The sequence below is a fragment of the Trichomycterus rosablanca genome, chromosome 14, assembly GCF_030014385.1.
Source record: "Trichomycterus rosablanca isolate fTriRos1 chromosome 14, fTriRos1.hap1, whole genome shotgun sequence".
Lineage (NCBI taxonomy): Eukaryota > Metazoa > Chordata > Actinopteri > Siluriformes > Trichomycteridae > Trichomycterus > Trichomycterus rosablanca.
This window is the reverse complement of record NC_086001.1, coordinates 3340854-3362655: the sequence shown is the minus strand read 5'-3', so window position 1 is coordinate 3362655 and position 21802 is coordinate 3340854. Positions and strand designations below refer to the sequence as shown.

Sequence of the window (21802 nt, the reverse complement as noted above, 5' to 3'; positions counted from 1 at the left end):
GACAAAGGTATTGGGACACCACTTTAATTATTATATTACATTTAATTATTACTATTCCTAACAGTTGTAACAAATAAAAAATAAAAAGATAACGATTTGCTTTTAACAACAGTTGCTGAAACAGTTAAGGGAAGGCCCTTTCCTGTTCCATTATGTCTGGGCCCCTGTGCACAAAGTAAACTCAGTTTACAGTAACTCCAGTGACCTCAGCCTTACTGATCAGCTTTGTAACTGAAACACTGACTGGGGCTTTCCTGACCAAAATCAGTCCCCGCCTTTACCAATGCTCTTTTGAGTGAATGGGCACAAATTCCCACAGACATACATGTCTTGAGAGAAGCCTTCTCAAAAGAGTTATAGCTAAAAATATAATTTGGAGATCACTCTATGTTTTTGAAAATGCATGTTCAGTAAGATTCTGGTCAAGTGTCCTAATACTTTTGGCCATATGTTGTGTAATAGGGATTAATAAAAATACTTTGCAAAATATTCCTGCTGAGCATGGGTGATCCAACTGTTATTAGAACTATAAAATATTACACTGGGGCTTCCTTCCTGTTTGGACACTTTTCATGTTTTTCCTTCATTGTTGCACCTCAGGACTGAATAAAATTTCTGCTTTTCTGTGACTCAGATTCTCTGTTCTTCACTTCTGTTGGTTTTTCTTCTTTCTTTACTAAACTGTTGTTTCTCTGCTACGTTTGCATTTTGCATGACTTTCAGAACTTGACTGCTCAGTCACTAACATCAGTTAGTTATATCAACATTGATATAAACCATTATAAACTGATATGGTGTACACTATATGACCAACAGATCTAAGAAAAAAAAAAACATGCCTCCAACTTTGTCGTCCCTGTGCACAAAAAGCCCCATAAAGATCGTGTTCGATTGAATAAGGTGTGGAGGAAATCCAGGAAGTCCAAAGGCCTGCACAGAGGTTCCCATTTAACGTGTTTCGAATGAAGTGGAATGTCACGGAAAGTGCACAAAATTCTCATGTCCTGCTTTCCAAAAAATTTGGTTTGGATGCAATCACATCAGCAGACCATAAACCCCTCACAATATCAAGGCATCCGGCTCTCATCTCTTGCTATCCTTGTGTTATCCCCTATTTCTTTGTAACGGGTTATGGATTTTATATTTTGTATTGTTATACTTTGTATGTATTCATTGGCCATTTTACTTTCCAAATGCTCCCCCTCTTAGTTTCCTTCTAGCAAGGCGTGTCCATCCCCGTTACAGTTACCTATGTTTTAACTTTTATTATTAAATTACACAGTATGTCATTAAATAGTGATAAAATACAACCTGATTTGGGCAGTGGACTTCTAATACCAGCCTGGTTTGAACACTTGTACTTTACACTGCAACAGAGCCCTGTCCCTTCACCCCCCCCTTCCTTCTAAATTTAGAGTTCACCCCTGTCTCTGCACCCTGCACTCCTTATTAAACACTGCTCAGTTGAGGAACTTGATAAGGCGAGCACCCCCTGCCAACACACAAGAGTTCTTTTAGAGAGAGGTAAGTGCCGAAAACTAAAAACTCCCTCGTATGGAAACAGATACGCAGCACATCACTGAATCTTGGAACAAGGTTAGAACATGAGAGTGGGTGTAAATTGTAACCTTAGCTTGCGTCATTTGCATGGTGGCACTAGTTTAAAGAAGAGCTTTGGCCAAAATTACGTGGACACCTGATGATAAGCTTGCTGGACATCACATTTCAAAATCTAGAGCATAAAAATAGAGCAATAACAGCTTTTACTTCTCTTGTTAAACCAAGTCTTTATGGACCTTTATGGTCATGCAGGAACAGATCTTACAAATTATTATTTGCATGAATTTTCACTTTTTAGAGAAGTGGAGGCTGTAAAAGCCAGAATGATAAGATTTAAATGTTGGTCCAAAAGAAAAAAATACTGGTCAATCCTAGGTCAATCAAGGTTGGAGTGCGTCTGACGCCAACCAAAACACTGGTTACAAGGTGGAGAAACAGCCCTGGCACAATGTAGTGTAGCAAATCAACATTTTGCAGGTTTGAGAACTAACAGAAAGCATAAAAAGTTTAGAGAACATGTGAAACACCTCACAGTCACTGTTAATGAGGCTCCAGCAAGACACCAGGTGGCACCAAAGACTCGCTCTTATTGAAATCAGTGGCTCGAAAAACTGTTCGAAAAACCACTGGTGGTACCTGAAGCTTCCTCAGGTGGCACAGCAGGTGAACTTAAAACTATGTTGTATGCACTGAACTTAAACATAATGTAAAATCTACGCATTCTTCATTGGTAATATGCATTATATACAAACCCTATTTAGAACCCTATTTAGGGCAGAGGTAAGGTCAGCGGTTGAGGTACAGGACTAGTAACTGGAAGGTCACTGGTTTAAACACTACATCTGCCAGCTTGCCACTGTTGGACCCTTGAGCAAGGCCCTTAACCATCAATTGCTTGCAATGTATACAGGCTTAGTTGTAGGTCGCTTTGGATAAAGGCGTCTGCTAAATGCTGAAAATGTAAATGTAGAAAAAAAGTTGGGACGTTTTGCAAAATGCAAGACAAGACCTCTAACTACAAGAACTCACTACAGACTTTATTACAGACTAGACTGAATAATAACTCTATTATTATTTATTTATTTATTTATTGCTAGTTATAACTTTTAGTTCATTTTAATTCTGTGTTGGTATCAAAGGCTACCAAAGAAGAATGGGCCCTGCTGAGTCTGGTTCCTCTCAAGGTTTCTTCATGTAATTTCCTTGCCACTGTCGCCCTCGGCTTGCTCAACAGGGGTTTTTGTATCTGTCGGTCCTGGATTTTGTAAAGTTGCTTTGAGACAATGTCTATTGTAAAAAGCGCTATATAAATACATTTGACTTGACTATCTAACTAGCTTCTACATGACCAAGTCGATTGTACTATTTAATTTTTGAATGTGATGCCTGCAACACCCTCTAAAAATGGAAAAGACATATTTACAACAGTAATGCATCACCATGTCTATTAATTACACTTTTAATAGGTTGGGAACTTATTAGGAGACTAATTGTTGCAGTTTTGCTGGTGGACTTTTTGCCTATTTTTGCTTAATTCTTAAATCTTAAGTCTTTTTTCTTACCCCACTGTATCAGAGAGTCTGGCCTAAGTTGAAGTCAGGGTTCTGTTCAAGGCAGTGGAGTTTCTCAACACCAAAATGGTCAAACCATATGCTTGAGGACCTTGCTTTGTGCTTTTATTTGCTTTTATACACCTGTTTTCAACGGGTGTGGCTGAATCACCTACACCAAATAATTTAAATGGGTGACCACATACCCTTGGCCAGATCATGTACCTTATCAAGACTTACCAGTTTAGTCAGAAACATAGAAAACAAACCCAAATGTAAAATTATGTCATGGATGAAGAGATCATCTGCCAGGAGGAATGATTCCAGATCTGAAGGATCAGGACCATCCAGGTGACGTCTGATGATGATCTTGCCAATGATAGCACTGCTGGTGACATGTGATTACCTGAAAACCTGTCTTTAAAAGTTACTGGACTGGGGTCAACATAAAAAAACATGATGCTAAACAGACTTACCTTCTTAATGAAATGATAAATGTAAGCCAGTATTCCACCACTTTTTGTTAGTTTTTGTTAATGGTGTGTCAAGTGGGTCATAAATATTGATTTTAATTAAGAATTATCTGAGCAAATACACATTTTTTGGTTATTTTTGCTGAATAAACGATAATAGTTTAGGATAAAACGGTTAGCAAACTAAAGGGCGTCAAAGGCGAGTGGAAACCACATCAGTATTTACATTATCATTCATACTTACCTTTCATCTATAAAATACAAGGCAGGGAAATCAAAAGCACCTTTTTTTTAAACAAATATCCTCTCACAACCAATATTTTATCTTATTTTAGGTCAGAAATCGTAAAATCTGCCATTTATTTTCTTCAGATTTAAACTAAACGCTGTTTGGACTCTGACGTCATGGCAGCTTACAGGAACGTGGATCACCCAACCGTTATACAGCACGATGTCAAATCTGCCTAGCAACACAATCCTATTGGTCAACGGGCGGTTTGTGCTAAACGCTGTTAATTGGCTGATGTGAACGGTAACTGAATGCTTATTGGCTGAGCATGCAGATAAGCCCGCCTCTTCGAAAAATGTTCACATTTTTATTATTATTATTATTATTATTATTGTTATTATTATTATTAATTTCCTTCAAACGGAGTGCTAACGTTTACTATATTTCCACTGCATATATTCACTTCACGTTTACACACACAATGTCTTTCAACTTAACACAAAGTTTGTATTTATAAGCATTAACAAAAATAGTATGTAAAAATTGAAAAGAAAACAAATATTCAAGTAATTTATTAAAATGTAGAACTATTCTCAGCTCTGACATCCAGCTGGGCAGCAGGGTGGGTGAGCCGGACCAGGGTTCCTCATAACTGGTGCAATTACAACCTCTGCTGGCTGATTGATGGTGCCTGTGCAGGGTTGGGGAATGATGCTGATCAGGGTGTGGCTCTCCGTGCACAAGGCTGATCCGCATATGAACTCGCCTCGTGCAGGTGAAAAGATGCAGTCGGTACTGAGCATGTGTCGAGTGGGCGTGTGTCGGTTGCAAAGCTCCTCAGTCAGCGGTGAAGGGTTGTATCGGTGGAGGTGAAGCGCGACGCAATCAGGGTAATTGGATACGACTAGATTAGGGGAGAAGATTGTGGGGAAAATTCAAAGAAAAAGAGGGAAGAAAATGTAAAACTGTAAAGGCTACTTTCAAGTAAATTAAGTTTCAGAAAAAGAAAAGATAATTTTTACGCAGCTTGCACCTGGTTTTATTGGTTAGAAACATTTTTATCCAATTAAATATCAGTCGTAGTGAAGGTGAAAGAGCTTGCTAAAGTTTCCAATGACAAAATGATTTAATAATACTTATTGCATAACCATAGCAAACATCTTAAACATTCCTACAGGCACAAATGGTTTGATAGCCCGTAAGCGAACCATTAATCATCCCCAGACAGGTGCACCAAACAAGAATTTACAACATGCTGTGAGATTAATGACAAGAAAAGTGAAAAACAAGGCAAAAGTCACTTGAAAAAGTTGCAGGATGACCCAAAAGCAGCAGGAACAAAATTTATGAAGTGAACAATAAGCAATAAACTGTTCTTACTCTATTCATAATAAACATTGTCTCAAAGCAACTTTACAGCATCCAGGACTGACAAACCAAAAACCACTGTTGAGCAAGTCAAGGGTGATAGTGGAAAAAGAAAAACTCCTAAAAAATTACAGGTAAAAACCTTGAGAGGAATCAGACTCAACAGGGACCCCCATCCTCCTTGGATGACCTGGAGGAAAACCAAATTGCTGTAGGGAAACACAAAAACACTTCCACAGCTGAAATGTATTCACAAGAATTTACACAAATCAGAACAATATTGATTAAAAAAATCAAACTTTTTGGTAATAATTCAGCTGGCGTACGTGCATGATCCCAAACACAACAAAATCACAGTATGAAGATGGACGCATCATAAGGAGTTGATTTTCTGCAAATCGTACTGAAGAATTATACAATGTTAAAGAAAACATGAATTGGGCAAAAGTACCAGGAAATATCAAAGTAGAATTTAATCTAACTAGCCAAACAATTTAGTTGTTAAACAACAATCAATCCAATAATTAAAACAATAACCCAAACATAAAGCCAAACAAATAAAGACTACTGTGTGTTTGTAATGTATATAATGGGTTCCTGTAATACAGCCTATATGTGGCATTGGTCTTACTAGGGATGGTACTTTTTATTTGTCTGTTTAATCTAATTTAGTCCCGTGTGTTTGTTTTGTCTCTCTCACTCATTTAGATCTACAGCAGGAGCCGCTCCATGTCCCTGCCGAGAAGACACTCATCAGTGTCCACCTTATCCCCGGTGTCCAGTCCAGTTTTCTATCCCAGCTACACACCCATTGACAGGCAGATGTCCTGGTCGGAACATCCCCGGAGCCCATTAAGCCTGGTGAATGAAATGACGGAAGGTGTTGTGGAACCGATAAGCAGTGGCGGTCGTTTAGGAATTCACAGGTTGTCGTTACCAGGGAATCTGGTGACGTGTGGACCACCGTTCAGAAAAGCACAGCCTCTTACACTAGGAAACCAATACAGCTGGACTAGTTCATTACCCCGAAATTTCTCCCCTCAATCCAACTACTCTCAGACCTACCGGGTCAGCTGGAGAATGTAAAGAAATGTTCACTCAGAGTTCACACAATAGAAATATGTATCGTTTGGTTGTGGATGATGTATCACATATTGTGTCACTTTTTAAAACGATGAATTCTAAACACTGCATGGAGTGAACATTGACATTAGAGCTATAGTTTTAGGCTAGTTCCAGAGTAGATATATAGATCCCTATATATTATAGAGTAGATTTTCCTGGTGGAAAGATGTGATTTTTTCACTATTGTATTGTAAGCAATAATAACAAAGAGAAAAAAATTAATAAAAAACAAAGAATTTAAAACAAAAAAGTGAAAGAAAGAGAAGTACTAAAAGTGAAACAGAATGACAGAAGTGAAAAAGATGAAAAGACACAAAATAATAATCTGATCATCTTAAGAGAATGACAATGTAAGTAAAATGGAAGCTAAAGAGACAGAGAGATAAAGAATAGTACAGAAGTGTTCTTAAGTGTTAATTATGTTTATTTCTTTGGTTTTGCACTGTTGCTGTAAAGTTAAAGTAGCTACTAGGTTAAAAAAGTATTAAGCTCCTACATTGTGAAGCACTGCTGTAATGCTGTAAAAAAACTGAGATGAAGACTGCATAGTTTGATTGTATACACACTGAAGGTGGACCATAAAGACATGATTTAAATAGTCTCAATAACCTCAAGCCAACTGATCACATAAAGTAACGAGGAATTATCACATGTTGTAATGTTGGTTTGTACAATATTATATACACAGTGTGCAGACTGATTCATGCTTAATGGTTTGTTGGTCTTAGCTCTGGTTAAGCTGGTGTTGCATTCTAAACCTGACCAGCATTGAATGTTCATTTAAAACTATAAAATCCGACCAGCATGACCATCAACTAAACCACCATGCTAAAACCAGTTTGTTGGACCTGTGTGTTTTGCGTTTGTATTTTTTATGCTGTTTCTAAGGTTGTTTTTGTTTGTTCACCACCAAAACATTTTAATATTAAATCTGAATGTTATAATACCAGCGTTTACTGTAAATTTATTCAAGAAGTTTTTGGTTTTCTACTCGTCTTTTTAGAACAAAGAACTGAACTTCTTCTTCGTGAGGCAAACACTATGTGAAACCACTGTCACCATATACCATTCCCCCCCCCCCCCCCCCCCATCCTACAGCATTGTGAGGGTGCTGAACCCAGCTAAAATTAGTCTATTGATGTAAGCTGCCATTCCAACACACACACACACACACACACACTCAGTTTGTTGGGAGTAGAGAGGGGGAGAGAAAAGATTCGGTTTGGATCGACGTAACCAGGGTGACCTCCGGACGTCCAGGTACAGGCAGTACTCACAGCTCATACAGGTTTACATACCCGAACTTTCTACACCGCTAATATTCGTACAGTTTAGTGGAACCTAAGGGACGTTTCTGAGAAGCTTTGTGTGGAGATGAAGGACCTGCATGCTTGCTTGCATTTTTTTTGCTTGACCTTCAAGTCAAAACTTGTTTTTTAAAGTAAGAATCAAACCAAATTAAAATTTGAAGTTTACTAAGGTGAGAGGTGAGGGGTGAGGACCAGCAGCGTGAGCGTGGGGCGAGGAACGTAGGGTGAGAGTGTCTAAGTTATTCCTTGTGAACTTTAATCACTCAGACATTTTCTGAGCTTGCATATTTAGTTTAAGAAGTTAATTGTTTAGGATAAAATTTTTAATAACATTTGTAATTTTTAAACACTAATGGTTCTTTAAGGTTGTGAATGTCCTCCTTGGCACTTTAATGGCTCAGCGACACCTTTTATGAAGAGGACACAATGTCCAATCAGCATCCGTTCCATCACTGACAAACCATTCAGACACTTTGGTGTTATAAATGTGACACCTCGCCACGCTAAATTCCTGTACGATCTCGGCTTATTTAAAGATAAGCGCAACCTTTGACCTTTTAAACAGGCGCACTTCATAGACGCCGGCATTTAGAAATCAGAGCAAGTTTAGGAACTTCGTAAATGTTAGGAATTTTATGCAGATCATAAAAGATGTAAAAAAGGCTACGACTGCTGAGCTAGCTCTGTTCCTAACCTGGTATCTTGAATTATAAGTGAAGCTGTATTTACCAGCCAGACTTTATTCAGAGTAGTCGAGACCACTGCTTTACACTTTTGTTTCTTTATATACGTTGGAATATACAGATGAAGTCAAAAGTTTACATGCAGTGCGTCATGGCAGTCTGGGGCTTTTGATAATTGCTGCAGCTGCGTTTTAAAATACAGATTTATTGCCAACAGTTTCCCTCTTCTATTCCCCCTTTTAATTATAGAGTTCAGGTGTTTCAGCCACACCCATTTTATAAATATAATAAATTACTTGCTTCTAATTAGGTGGCAACCGTTTGGAAAGACCTTTTCCTGTGTTAGCACAACTGTGCCACTGTGTGCTAACCAAAATTCATAAAAGACATGGTTTATCATGTTTGATGATGTGAAAGAACTCCAGTGGGGAGAGTGAGCACAAATTCCTATGCCAGTGTTCTGTCGAAATCCTTTTGAAAGCTGTTATAGCCACAAAGTGAGGGTGGAGCAGCTCTATGTTAATGTCAAAGGTTTTGCAATAGGATGTTCAACACAGTCATGGTCAGGTGTTTTTCAATTATTTATTCTTCTGTTTATACATGTATTGTTGTTTTTTTTTAAATATATGAACAGACATACTGGGAAAAAACATAGACAATTTAAGGTTTTGGTGGTTTTTGGGTTACATCTGACCATTCAACCAAAATACTTCGAAGCATAAGATGACAATTTGTGTTTTCTTGATGACCTCGGTAAGTGACCACTGTTTCACATACTTTTTACTGGGTGGCATCAAACTTACACTATGTATTTGTGCATAAAGAATTAGCTATAGTCATAATCACTGCTGAGGAAACAGGAGGCCATGCCACAAAGGTAAATTATAATATTAAACTTTCCACACTACTAAATCAATAATTGTTTTATGTATATTTTTCCCCAGCAGAATTTAAGAAAACACACAATATAGTGATAAAAACCTCTGGATTTCAATTCTCAAACTGACATATTCTCAATTGCAAGACGGTATTGATGATGCTTATTTGTAATGTACTAACTATTGAGCCTCTGATCATAACCTCTAACTACCTTCCAATAACAACCCTGTTTTTTTGTCATTATTAACTGAAGACGACGATAGAAAAACTAATTCACATGGCACAAAGTGTTCATCATGAAGGGTGCATAATTCCTGGATGAAGTTTGGTGATGTGACCTGTAAATGAACAAAAGCTTAATAAAGAACCTGAGATCCATACTTATACAGGAGCTCTGCAAAGGGAGGAAGCTGGATTGGTCCCAAGATGACCCTTAGAACCAAATTCATCTAATGTGATGGCTGATGGAAAATATCAGTGCATTAACCGGGGTATAAATCTGAGGGGCCTAAATAGACACCTAGGACAGAAAAGGGCAAAAACAAACACCAGTAGAGGACAGACTGTAAACAATGGAACCAACAGAATAAAATTTGCCTGTGAAAGAAAGGTAATGAGGTGACTGGATGGTGCAGTAGGTAGTGTGGGTGTCACACAGCAATATGGGTCTTGGAGTGGTGTGTTTGATTCTTACTTTGAGTACTCCTGTTTCAGGGTAGTAACAGATACACATCGGCCCTAATCAGATTTTGTCCTACAGATTTATAAACCGAAAAAGCACCAAATAAACAAAATGTGTGTAGAGAAAGATACGAATGGGGCTCGGACATTCACCAATACATGGTTCCAATCCAATCTGCTGTACACATTTGGTAGGATAAAGGTGTGTATGAGGGTCAGTGCATTAAACAAAGCATGATTCCAAGAAACCCGAGCAAATCAACCAGGACAAATTTGTCCTAGAGTTGCTGAGACTGAGGCCATTTTAATAGACAGTGGACTTAGGGCAAAATCTTCCAGGAAATAATGGGGATGACCAGCCTGAATCCAAAATATGAGTGCCAGTGAACAATTGCACCAGTTAAACTGGGGACCTTCCATGATAAACCTCAAAATCAGTGGGGCAATATTCCTTTGATTATCTTTTATCTTACCCATGAAGTAACTTCTACAACCTTTGAAGTGATATTAACCATGTATACAGTTCCTTCAAAAGTTATGAATAAGAACTCCAGGCTCTGAGTTTTAAAGGTTTCCATTCTGTTTTGATGCAGAAAGACCATCATGAACATACAAAAGTACCATAATGAAGTTTCCTCTTTGTTCTTCCTGCATTTCTTCCTTGCAGCATCTCTCCCAGTAAAGGCACCATGTCACGATTCAGCACTCTTTCGGCCCAGGAGAGGAAGATGCAAGCGGCGGCCATTTGCCGTGAAATCCAAGGCAGTACCAATGGGACAGGTTGTACACTTGTTCTTCTACCAATTACCTAACCATTACCACAGTATTAACCATTCATTAGTTATGGGTATCCTGGCCCATAGGCAATTTTCTAATAAGGTGCACGACTTCAGTCCTGTACAGTTTGTTAATTTCTAGGATTAATCACATGTGTAAAACCTGGTAATGGACTATTCTGGCCCCTACTAATGAGAGCTGTGCTATATGGCTGTGATATATTAGGTTGTCTATTGTATTTTTAAATGTAGGATGTGAGCAATGGTGGCTCAGCAAATAGGGTGCTTGTAGATTAGGGAGCTAAATGTTGAGGATTCAAACCCCTAACCATAAAAATATGTGGACCTCAGACCACTATTTTGTTAGACCTCCATTTCCAAAACCATAGACATTATTGAAGACTTGAGGGTTGAGGGTGGGGATGGGGGCCACTAGGACAACACTTGACCAAGAGTTTGGGTCAGAATAAGGGCAAGTATGTTAATCAAAGTCTGTTGAGTATCTGCATGGACACAATTGGCTAACCATTGGTAGGTGCACTTGTCAGTGCGCTCTCAGTGCCACCCCGGATGGAAGAAGGTGTGTTGTGTCTGGAAGGGCATCCAGGGTAAAAATTGTACCAAGTCTGGTATGTGGACCAGATCCGCTGTTGCGAACCCAATTATTGTAATGAACCAAAAGTGATTTTGTGATACTACAATCTCCTGTACTTCTAAGTCTAGTAACAGCTACTGCTCAACAGTGAGGGCTACATATGTGCCATTATGTGGTTATATATAGCATCTGTCTTCTCTTGCTCTGCCCCTTGTGCCCTCTGTTTGGAAAATTAAAATGTTCATACAAATATTTCAAATATTTACACTACACAATCCATAATACAAACTACATTTATTTAAAATACTTACAAAACCCCCTTTTAGGATTTTCCTGACAGCATGTTGTGACCATCCTATAACGTACTGGTTTAAAGCCCACAGATCAGGTATCTTTACCCAACCCCACTCGTCACTTCCCCTGCTCACCTTTGATAGAGCACCAGATCAAGGTTTGGAGCATGGTTCATGGACACATTCCCCTCCACTAGCCAAAAATACTCCGTCACTGACGTTTGGAAAAGGTTTATTTTTGAGGCGAGCGGTAATGTTGGGGGAAGGGACGCTTGGTGGACAGTGGACAACTGGAGTGAGGTCAGAATAAAGATCAGGAACAGCTGCCATGCTTTCCATCCCTGTGGCCAAGCCTTCCGCTGTATCTGGACTGAATTCCCGGTGGACTTTATAGGACTGCGCTAAATAAAACCCAATACCACAGCAGGGGTGTCTAACAGGTTTGCCATGGGGAAGTTTGATGTATTTCCTCTTGTAACACACCCTGAATCAAGTCATCCAGGCTTAGTAATTAGCTGATATAAATTCGGGTGCATGCTTGATTGCTAAGGCTACTCACTAGGGTGCTGCGGGAAAGGGTAAAGGGTGCAGATGATTCAAAGGGTCTTGAGTAGACAGGGAGCACAAGTACTCAAAAGGGAGTGGGATTGTCCCACAATCTGCTGGTAAATTACTCAGAAAAAAACTTAGTGGTTTAGCTCCTGGCCTAGAAATCTAAAGGTTGCTGGTTTAAGTCCCAGCACCACCAAGTTGCCACTGTTTGGCCCCTGAGTAAACCCCTTAACCCACAATTGCTTGGAAACTACTCAGTCACAGCTGTACGTTTCTTTGGATAAAATTGTCTCCTAAATGCTGTGACTGTAAATATAACGTAAATCTATAATTGTGTTTATCATCAACTGTGAACCTCAAACAAGCTTTAAATCATGGTCTAATCAAACCCCGCTCTGTACCACGCAACCTCTATGCCACTAGTCTCGCTCGACTTGAGCCTCCACCCAGGACTAAAGGAAGACAAGCATCAAAGCTCTTCTCTGTTCTAGCACCCAGGTGGTGGAACGAACTTCCTCTGTCTGTCCGAACATCTGAGTCTCTTGCTGTTTAAAAAATTATTAAAAACCCACCTTTTTACTAAGCACTTAAGCTGACTTGTACTTATTTACTAAATTTTTTTTCCATTTCCATAAAAAAAAAAAAAAACACTTCTAACAGGTTCTAACAGGTTTCAGCAGATTTGTGTTCTTCGACTGTTGTTTACTAAAACTTGAGAAATTAAATATTTACTATGGAAGCACTTCTGTAAGTTGCTCTGGATAAGAGCGTCTGCTAAATGCAGAAAATTTAAATGTTGAGAAACATTAACACTTCTTTCATTTCTCGAGAATTTGACATATAGAGTGTCGATTACACCAAGGTGTGGTTTACATTAGTCGTCCTAGATTTTTGCTTAAAATGTTTAAGACAGAGAATAACATAAAAATAAGCTAACACAGGCGCTCTGGTGGCTTAGTGGTATGTTGCGCTGACCCACTACCGCTGGGATGGCATGAGTGAGGGGGAGGTGGCCAAGGCCATGCGATGGGTTGGCTTTGTCTGGGGTGTGTTACCAGTCTGAACAGGATAAAACAGTGATAAAACATGTAAATGATAGATAGATAGATAGATAGATAGATAGATAGATAGATAGATAGATAGATAGATAGATAGACAGACAGACAGACAGACAGACAGACAGACAGACAGACACATAGAGTTTAGATTGGGCAAATGGGCAATTTCTGGGAATAAATGATGATGGCAATCTTACATCACAGATGCAGAGAAAGCCTCTGGATATAATGGATGGACTTTAACTGGTGTAATATTGTGGCACTAGCTGACAATGCGCCCAACTTTTAGGTGACACCATGGACCTCGGCAAGAAGCTCTCGGTGCCTAAAGACATCATGCTGGAGGAGCTCTCTCTGCTTTCAAACCGGGGTTCACGACTCTTCAAGATGCGCCAGCGCAGATCGGAAAAATACACCTTCGAAAGTATCCAGAACGAAGCCAATATCATTTACAACGTAAGTCTATCACACGCACACAGTTAACAGCAGATTAAACATAATCACTTTTGTGTAACACCAAACAAACACCAGACAATGTACCTATAGGCTCACTACTCTTCTATTTATTTTTACATTGTTAACAAAGTAGCTAATTCAAGCTAGTTTAGTTTAATGTTGCTATCTGCTGCTAATAAAAGTAACTCAAATTGTAAATTAGCATTTAAAAAATAAAATTCATTCAATTTAGAATCAAAAATCAAGATAAAAAGGCTAGTTTAGCTTTCAACCTTTGTGAAAGTACATTAGGATCATCATAAACTAGAAGGCTAGTATGGTAGGGTAGCATTCTAGTTCAGATTTGTTTTGTTTGAAACAGCCCTATACCAGCATAGCGCCACAGAAAATTAACATTAAATCCCAACATTGATATGATTTGAGGGGTAGCATGACGGCTCAGGCTAGTTTTGTTGTTTTATCACCTCAACAAAAAGCCAAAAGTGAACCAGCATCAACCAAATAAACATAAATGTAAGAAATCTCTCTTATGGTTGAACAGGTTTGTTTAGGCTATGTTCAGACATAAACATCTGATGGTAGAAACTAGACTGAAGTACTAGCCTAGGACTAACCTAGCATCAAGTAAACAAACATTAACCTCTAATTATGCTTTAGCAAGCTAGTTTAGGCACGGTATTGTTGTTTTGGCATTAGCAGATGCTTTCAAACACACAGCGAGCATGGTTAATAATGCTCATGCTGTTAGCATGGTCTTCTGTGCTACGTTAAGGCTATTCTAGTGCTATACAGCCTGAATGTCAGCCAAACACGGGAGATAGCGCAGGGCACGTGGCACCCACATCCTTCTAAGCTCAGATAGAACTCCAGACCCACTTCACTTATCAGCACCAGCGTACTTGTGTGTCAGTTACAAAAAAAAATGTGTGTATACCTCCTCCCCCACCCATCTGTAGAATGGACCCTTCGGATTGAGAGTATCCACCAAACCCAGAGTCCAGTGGTCATGTGATTTATACTTACACTTAATCTGACACTTTCAGAGACTGGGGCTTTCGTTGCGTCTGCTCTACAAAAGCAGCACTTTCAGTTGACTGGTGCATCTCTAGCATCTCTGCATCAGCAATAATGTTGAATTGGCCTGTTGGAAAGATATTAGATTGTATTTCACGACAGTGCCAGTGCAACCATCCATTCTTGGAAAGAAGAAGTGTCCACATATTTTTGGCCATCAACAGGACACTATTTAATGATTTTGTCTGTCTAAGAAGATCCTTCTTTATGCCAAAAGCAGGAGAACACCCAGACTAATGACTGGATTTAGGTGTTCCAGCCACACCCATTGCAACAGGTGTATAAAATAAATATATAAAATTAAACTATATCCCTCCAACTGTGTGAAGGTGGCCTAACCTATATGTTCGGTGTAAAGGCCTCCATTTGCCTCAGCAGAACCCCGTTTTACACCATTGGGAGAATTTGAATGTTGATTATAGGTCAGGCCTTACCGAAGTCAGCGTCTGATCTCACAAATACCCACAGACACACGGCAGAATCTTGTGGTAAGCTTTCCTAGAAGAGTGGAGGCTGTTAAAGATGGAAAAAGTGGAGGGGTAACTCAACATTAATGCCCATGGTTTAAGAATGAGTTGTCCAACAAGGTCATGGTCAGATGTCCACATACTTTTGGAGTAATGTACTTCAGGTGTTGCATTCTGCAGTAGGTGCTTCATGACTGTATATTCGATGCTAATTCTACAGTAGCATCATCGGTGGGTTTATATTTGGGATTTTTTGGATGGTTATTTTGCCCAAACTGGAGCTCAAGGTGGAAGGAAAGATCTTCCACCTTGAGCTCCAGTTTGGGCAAAATAACCATCCAAAGCCTTTAGGCTCCATCCAGTAAATCCAGCAGAAGCTCAATCAAAACAAGAAAATCATCCTGTAACGATTTTACCAGCAATTCCATAACCAGATTCCAGTTTTTCCAGTTTAATTTCTCGCTGTTCTTTTCTAGAATGAAGATCAAATTAACGCTGAAAACGCAGAAAACAAAACTGCATCCAAAACACCCCCCAACACCCCTGATCCCAGAAACCCGGCCAACCCTGATGAGATCGCACCAGGTACGTGGATAAATGCACTAATAAAACAGGCATTAATATTACTCAGCCACGCCCGACTCCTCTACAGGAACACGAGATTAGCTCAGTCTAATCTCTACAAGCGTTTCCAGCTAAAGATCAGCAATTTTTTGGAACAGCTTTTAACAGCTTTTCCAGCTAAAAATCAGAGATTTTTGGAACACCTTTTCCAGCTAAAAATCAGTGATTTTTGGAACAGCTTTTCTAGCTAAACATCAGAGATTTTTGGAACAGCTTTTCTAGCTAAACATCAGAGATTTTTGGAACAACTTTTCCAGCTAAACATCAGAGATTTTTGGAACAGCTTTTCTAGCTAAACATCAGAGATTTTTGGAACAGCTTTTCTAGCTAAACATCAGAGACTTTTGGAACAACTTTTCCAGCTAAACATCAGAGATTTTTGGAACAGCTTTTCTAGCTAAACATCAGAGATTTTTGGAACAGCTTTTCTAGCTAAACATCAGAGATTTTTGGAACAACTTTTCCAGCTAAACATCAGAGATTTTTGGAACAGCTTTTCTAGCTAAACATCAGAGATTTTTGGAACAGCTTTTCTAGCTAAACATCAGAGACTTTTGGAACAGCTTTTCCAGCTAAAAATCAGCGATTTTTGGAACAGCTTTTCCAGATAAAAAGTCTAGTTTAGCATGCTAGTTCATGCTAGATCTCTTTAGTTTTTTGTGGTAACATTTTGTCTTGGTCTGTAAATGCTATCGAGACATGAACCGGCACTATTTGTACTTGACCACACTTAGCTTCTCAACAGGAGCCTGATAATGTCTCAACTCTGTACAGGATCAGATTAGCTGCTACTTTTGGAACTATGAACATGAACTGTAGTCAGGAATACAGAGACACACAGACCTTCCTCTGCCAAAAGGACTTATTTCTGACAACAGGGTGAACTATTAAAACAAACCCACATCCTGGTATTTCCTGTAACTGTTTAGATGAATTGTTGTTAATGGGTGAATCATTCATTTACAAGCTCTAGTTTAATTTACCACATAATGAATTGAAATATTAAGATGGCTTAAGATTTAGTCGGCTAGCATCCTACATAACATGTAAACATTACAGATCTAGTTCTGCATGCTGGTTCAGACTAGAACAGTCGAATCGAGTGTAAATTATGGTAAAACAATGTGGTTCTCATTATGTCAGTGATAATTTTGTCGGATTGCATTAAAGGTTACGGAGGCCCATTGAAGGATGTTCCTCCAGAGAGGTTCAACGCTACAGCACTTCCCAAATCTTATCACTCTCCCTGGGAGGAGGCCATCATCAACGACCCAACTCTGGCTGATACCATCAATCTGAAGATGCCCACTTTCGTGCCCAAATCTGATCTGCCTGATTACAAGAGCTTCAACAGGTACCACCACGATCTTCCTTATAATGTTCTGTACATAACATTCATTACCTGAAGTGTAGACGATCATTCAAGAAGCCCCAATTTGGTAAAAAAAAAAAAAGAACAGTAATGAGCAAACTACATGTTTGCATTTTAACATAAAAGGCTTTGTTATGATTCATTTATTTATTTTGATTCACCTGCTCATCCCAGGATGATCAAACCCAGGTTCTCAACGCAGGGCTCACTCACACTATCAGCCGCCCCACTGCTTCATTATATAGTAGAAATGTATTTGGGACCAACCAGCGACTTCTGGTCACTGTTTTTAATGTGTGTTCTTTCAGTGTCTGAGTGGATTTTATCTGGGTACTTCAATCACCCTAGAAAAACACACAGAAGGTGTCACTAAACTGCCTTTCCTCTCAAATGCTACGAAAATTGAAAGACTCTAAGAAGGGGGAGGGGTGTAAATACTTTTTCTCCATACCATTTATTATAAGTCAAATGCACTAGCCCTCCACTGCTGAGAACTGGGGATCCGGGGTTAGAATCTCAACAGTGCTGTCGGCCAGTCGGGCGTCTACATAGACACGATTGGCTATTGTCCAGGGTGGGGATGCCCGAAACAACCAAACCATTGGGAGGCGCACTTGTCAGTCTGCTCTTAGTGTCGGTTCCAAGCCCGGATAAAAACAGGAGGGTCGTGTCAGAAAGGACATCCGGTTTGTGGACCAGATCTGCTTTGGCGCCCCCTATATACGTGAGCAGCCCAAAGAAAACAAAAAATAAATGGTTAAACGTCATGTATGTCAAGTAACAGATCCATGTAATAAAAAATTAAATAAACTCCAGCAAATGTACAATCAGCTAAAGACAAGAAGGAAAAGGATGTCTGATATTCTACTATAAATAAAGAAGTAAATAAATAAATACCACAAATGATTGCAGAAATGAACGTCTTTGCCTTTTTTATATTGAATCAAAAATGGATGTTTTAATTCTATATATTTATAAAAAATTCTATGCAGGGTGGCCACACCATATGGAGGGTTTGACAAAGCTCCTCGAGGGATCTCCTTCAAAGTTCCAGAGATCGACCTAAACCCCCCGAGGTACCCGGAGCTGCAGGACTCCACGTCCAAGCGACCCACCTTCAACCGTACTGCCCAGGGCTGGATCTCCGAAGGCGTTCCCCTCATTCTGCCCACAATCCCTGTGGAACCACTGGACATCCCGGAGTCTGATGACCTGTAAACACAAAAAACACAAAAAAATCCGCCTCCAACTCCAGATGTTGCTCCAAAACGTGTTTCCTAATGTCGAGGTCAATCTGATCAGAACAGAAACTGGTGTAAGATTAGCACCAAATTAAAAGTTACAGGCTCGTTGGTCAATCACAAATGGACTAGAAATTTTATTTAGCATTAATGTAGCATTAATAATTTAGATAGAATAGAATTTAGCAGAATATATGACAGTGGAAACAGAAGATATAGAAATAATACTTTTTATAACACATTGTTTTAACATAATTTGATCAGAAATGTTAGCATTACTATTATAGAACATTAGCTACTGATGTGCAGTAGTAATAAAACTCAGTAATATCAAAATGGTTATATTAACATTAAATAGGAATAAAAAGGTTTAGTTTGATAGAACAGACTGGAGATTTTAAAATTAGCATAAAACTGTAGCACATTACTGAATGTGCTTAATACTAAAGCTTTTGTATTTAATGTATTGGCACTGTTATTATTATTAAAATATTTTAAAAAATCATATAATGTCACCATTGTTTGACTGAAGGTTTTACCAGAACTGAACATCTTATAATTAAGCATTAATACTTCAGTCAATTAGCGACAGTCACTAAGTGTGGGTCGCCGTAATGTTACACTTCTATGTTAAAAAAGTAAATTATAATCAATTGTCTAAATATTTAACTTGGTTTAACATGATTTGTCTCTTTCAGAAAAGGAGACTTTTAGTGTAAAATGAATAATTTAGCACCATCCAACATCACATAAAGATCTGGAAAAAGTAAATACATTCATAATGACGCTTTAAATAAATATGCTGGCATCACAACATTAGCTAGAATCAATGTACAGTAGTGTAGATATGAAAAGTAACATTGTTTTATAATTTATATAAAAGTAATATCAAAATGTTTATAGCAACATTAAACAACATCAACATAAATTTATTATATATGAATGCAGAAAATATCTATTACAATAAAAGGTTTATAATTCAGTAAAACGGTATAAAAAGGTGCTGACAAAACAGAATAAATAAAAATACAGTTTGTAAAATAAAAAAAACTATATTTAAAATGATTTATTATTTGATTATTATAATGACAAAGTATTTAAGTATTAAATGTATCAAATTCTAACAATATTTAAAGTCTTTGCTTTTTTAATACAGAAAAAAGTTTTATATTAAAAATATATTATTTTAAAACAAAAATATTCAGCATAAATATACGAAATATAATCGTTAATATTTAAGATATGTAAGTAAAATTATAACTGGAGTAAGTTTAAATGTAGTATTAAAATAATCAATTGTCCCCTGCAAATAAAATAAATGTTAAGAAAATTAAATCAATAAAATAAAAAGTGAGATAAAACCTGTAAATATGAAATGCTGATATTATGAAACTGGTGTTTATTGTAAAAAATAAGATAGTTTTGTGAAACTTGATGTGTTCTCCTCTTTGTTCATATGGGGAACGTGTGCTTGTGTTGTGTGGAGTCCAAATACAGTGTAGAACCTGTTGTGTAAAAAATAAATACATATAAATAAAGTGTATATTTAATTTATCAAAGGTGTTGTAACTTCACTGGCATGGAAAAGCAAATCCATGAAATTAATCTTTATTTATTTACTTTGAAATTGATAAGAAGTTTTAAGAAACTCTGTGGTTCAGCTGTAATGAGCTTTTACTGTAATTAGTTCTTATATTTTTCTGAATTTATAGCTTTAAAACTGGAAATTATATAAATAACTTGATCTTATTTATTTAATTACATTAGTATGTGACAACATATACAAAAGAATATACACAAGATACAGGATATACTGAAGTCAAATGTTTATGTGCACATGTACAGAGGACATACATATATATGGCCAAAAGTATGTGGACTTGCATTCTTATTAAGTTCAGACGATACAGACTCTATATAATCCATTATTTAAAAAATGCTCCAACTTCTATCTAGCTGCAGTCCCTGCCCTGTACTAGAACTTGTGCCCTGTACAGGGGCAACAGGGGTAAAGTTACTGAGAGTTTACTGAAGATGAGGCAGCATTGTCTACCGGTCTCTGAGAGCAAATCCACCATGGGAACTGTAAACAGTGATTCTCTCAGTGATTGTTGTGATAACCCTGTTTGCTTTTCGTTACACCACTTTAATTAATTCTATTGCATTATGGGTCTAAAATATGCCACTTGCACTGACCCACTCCAGTGATGTTAAATGACAGTATTTGACCAGTCACTGGTCTGCACGGTTTCTTCCTCCACCCACACGGCTCGCATTGGTATGCTTGGTCCCTGGCCAAGAAGGGTAACCAAATTTAGCACTGGTACTTAGGTACAGTTCAGGACACTTGGCAATGTAAACAACCACTAATTGTAATAAGAAATAGAACTTAAAAAACCCTGATCCTTTAAGAGAGTCTGTAATGACCCTATAAGAGTCTAGGCCCCATTTTCATTGCATAGTTAAGTATGGTACACATTCTAATCCAGAACATTCATACCACACCTGATGTGCTATTGTTTGTTTCTACTTGCTTGAGAGGACCTGTAAAAGTGGGAAGAATTTGCTGAAGCACGGGTACTTGGGTGTTTTATTTAAAAAAGAATCTTACCATATAGCAGTGGTTCTCAACCCAGGGGGGAAAGGGGGCACTAGAGGGCCCCAATGTGTCCGGAGGGGTGTCCCTAGATCAGTAGGCTATTAGCATATGGGCGTCAGATCTCTAGTGATGTCAAATCAATCTATCTTAAACTACCTATAGAACACATTGGGTCTTTGAGAATGGACAAATATTTGATTTATCCACCTAAAAAGTGCAAAGGTCAGCAGATTGGCACTACAAATGATTCAGATTCAGTTATTAAGGCAGATTGCACTGAAGTAAACCCATGTGAGAAATATTCCATCAACAGTGACACAAGTTCTGTAAGCACTAGCAGTAAACCCCACTCATCAACCACAATTATTTACCTTCATTATAGATTGATCAAATTTCCTATGAGCAAGACGGCTAATAAATGTGTTTAAAAAGAATACCTTTAGTCATCAGTGCTGAGGGGGGTCTAAGAGAATATGGTTGGGAATCACTGGTGTATAGGGTATCGTTTAATGGAAAAGGGGCAAACATTAGGCTACATAAACATTAAAACAGCTAACCTAGGGTCATACGGGGACACTAGTTGGCTCCGGGCCCTTAGCATGTTCTTATGTGGTCTATTTTTATGGCTATTATAAGGATCAGTGACACGTTTGTTTGTTTGTTTATTAGGATTTTAACGTCATGTTTTACACTTTGGTTACATTCATGACAGAAACGGTAGTTACTCATTACACAAGGTTCATCAGTACACAAGTTTAGTATCGAACACAGTCATGGGACAATTTTGTATCTCCAAATCACCTCACTTGCACGTCTTTGGACTGTGGGAGGAAACCG

At 38.3% G+C, this 21802-nt stretch overlaps 1 protein-coding gene across 1 annotated transcript; it reads left to right on the top strand.

The window, feature by feature from the left end:
- Positions 1-7542: 7542 nt before the first annotated feature.
- myoz2b (myozenin 2b) lies at positions 7543-18596 on the top strand. The gene is made up of 6 exons (XM_063008844.1): positions 7543-7565; positions 10526-10638; positions 13422-13588; positions 15606-15714; positions 16924-17107; positions 18118-18596. The coding sequence occupies exons 2-6, from the start codon at positions 10548-10550 to the stop codon at positions 18341-18343; spliced, it is 777 nt and encodes a 258-aa protein (XP_062864914.1). The 5' UTR covers positions 7543-7565; positions 10526-10547; the 3' UTR covers positions 18344-18596.
- Positions 18597-21802: the final 3206 nt, after the last annotated feature.

What these genes read in the sequence shown, in the direction of transcription:
- myoz2b (XM_063008844.1), top strand. Translation starts at nt 10,548, where the DNA reads ATGTCACGATTCAGCACTCTTTCGGCCCAGGAGAGGAAGATGCAAGCG. An exon ending in AAGCCAATATCATTTACAAC is followed by an intron (nt 13,589 to 15,605) that starts GTAAGTCTATCA and finishes GTTCTTTTCTAG; the next exon opens with AATGAAGATCAAATTAACGC. An exon ending in CCCTGATGAGATCGCACCAG is followed by an intron (nt 15,715 to 16,923) that starts GTACGTGGATAA and finishes ATTGCATTAAAG; the next exon opens with GTTACGGAGGCCCATTGAAG.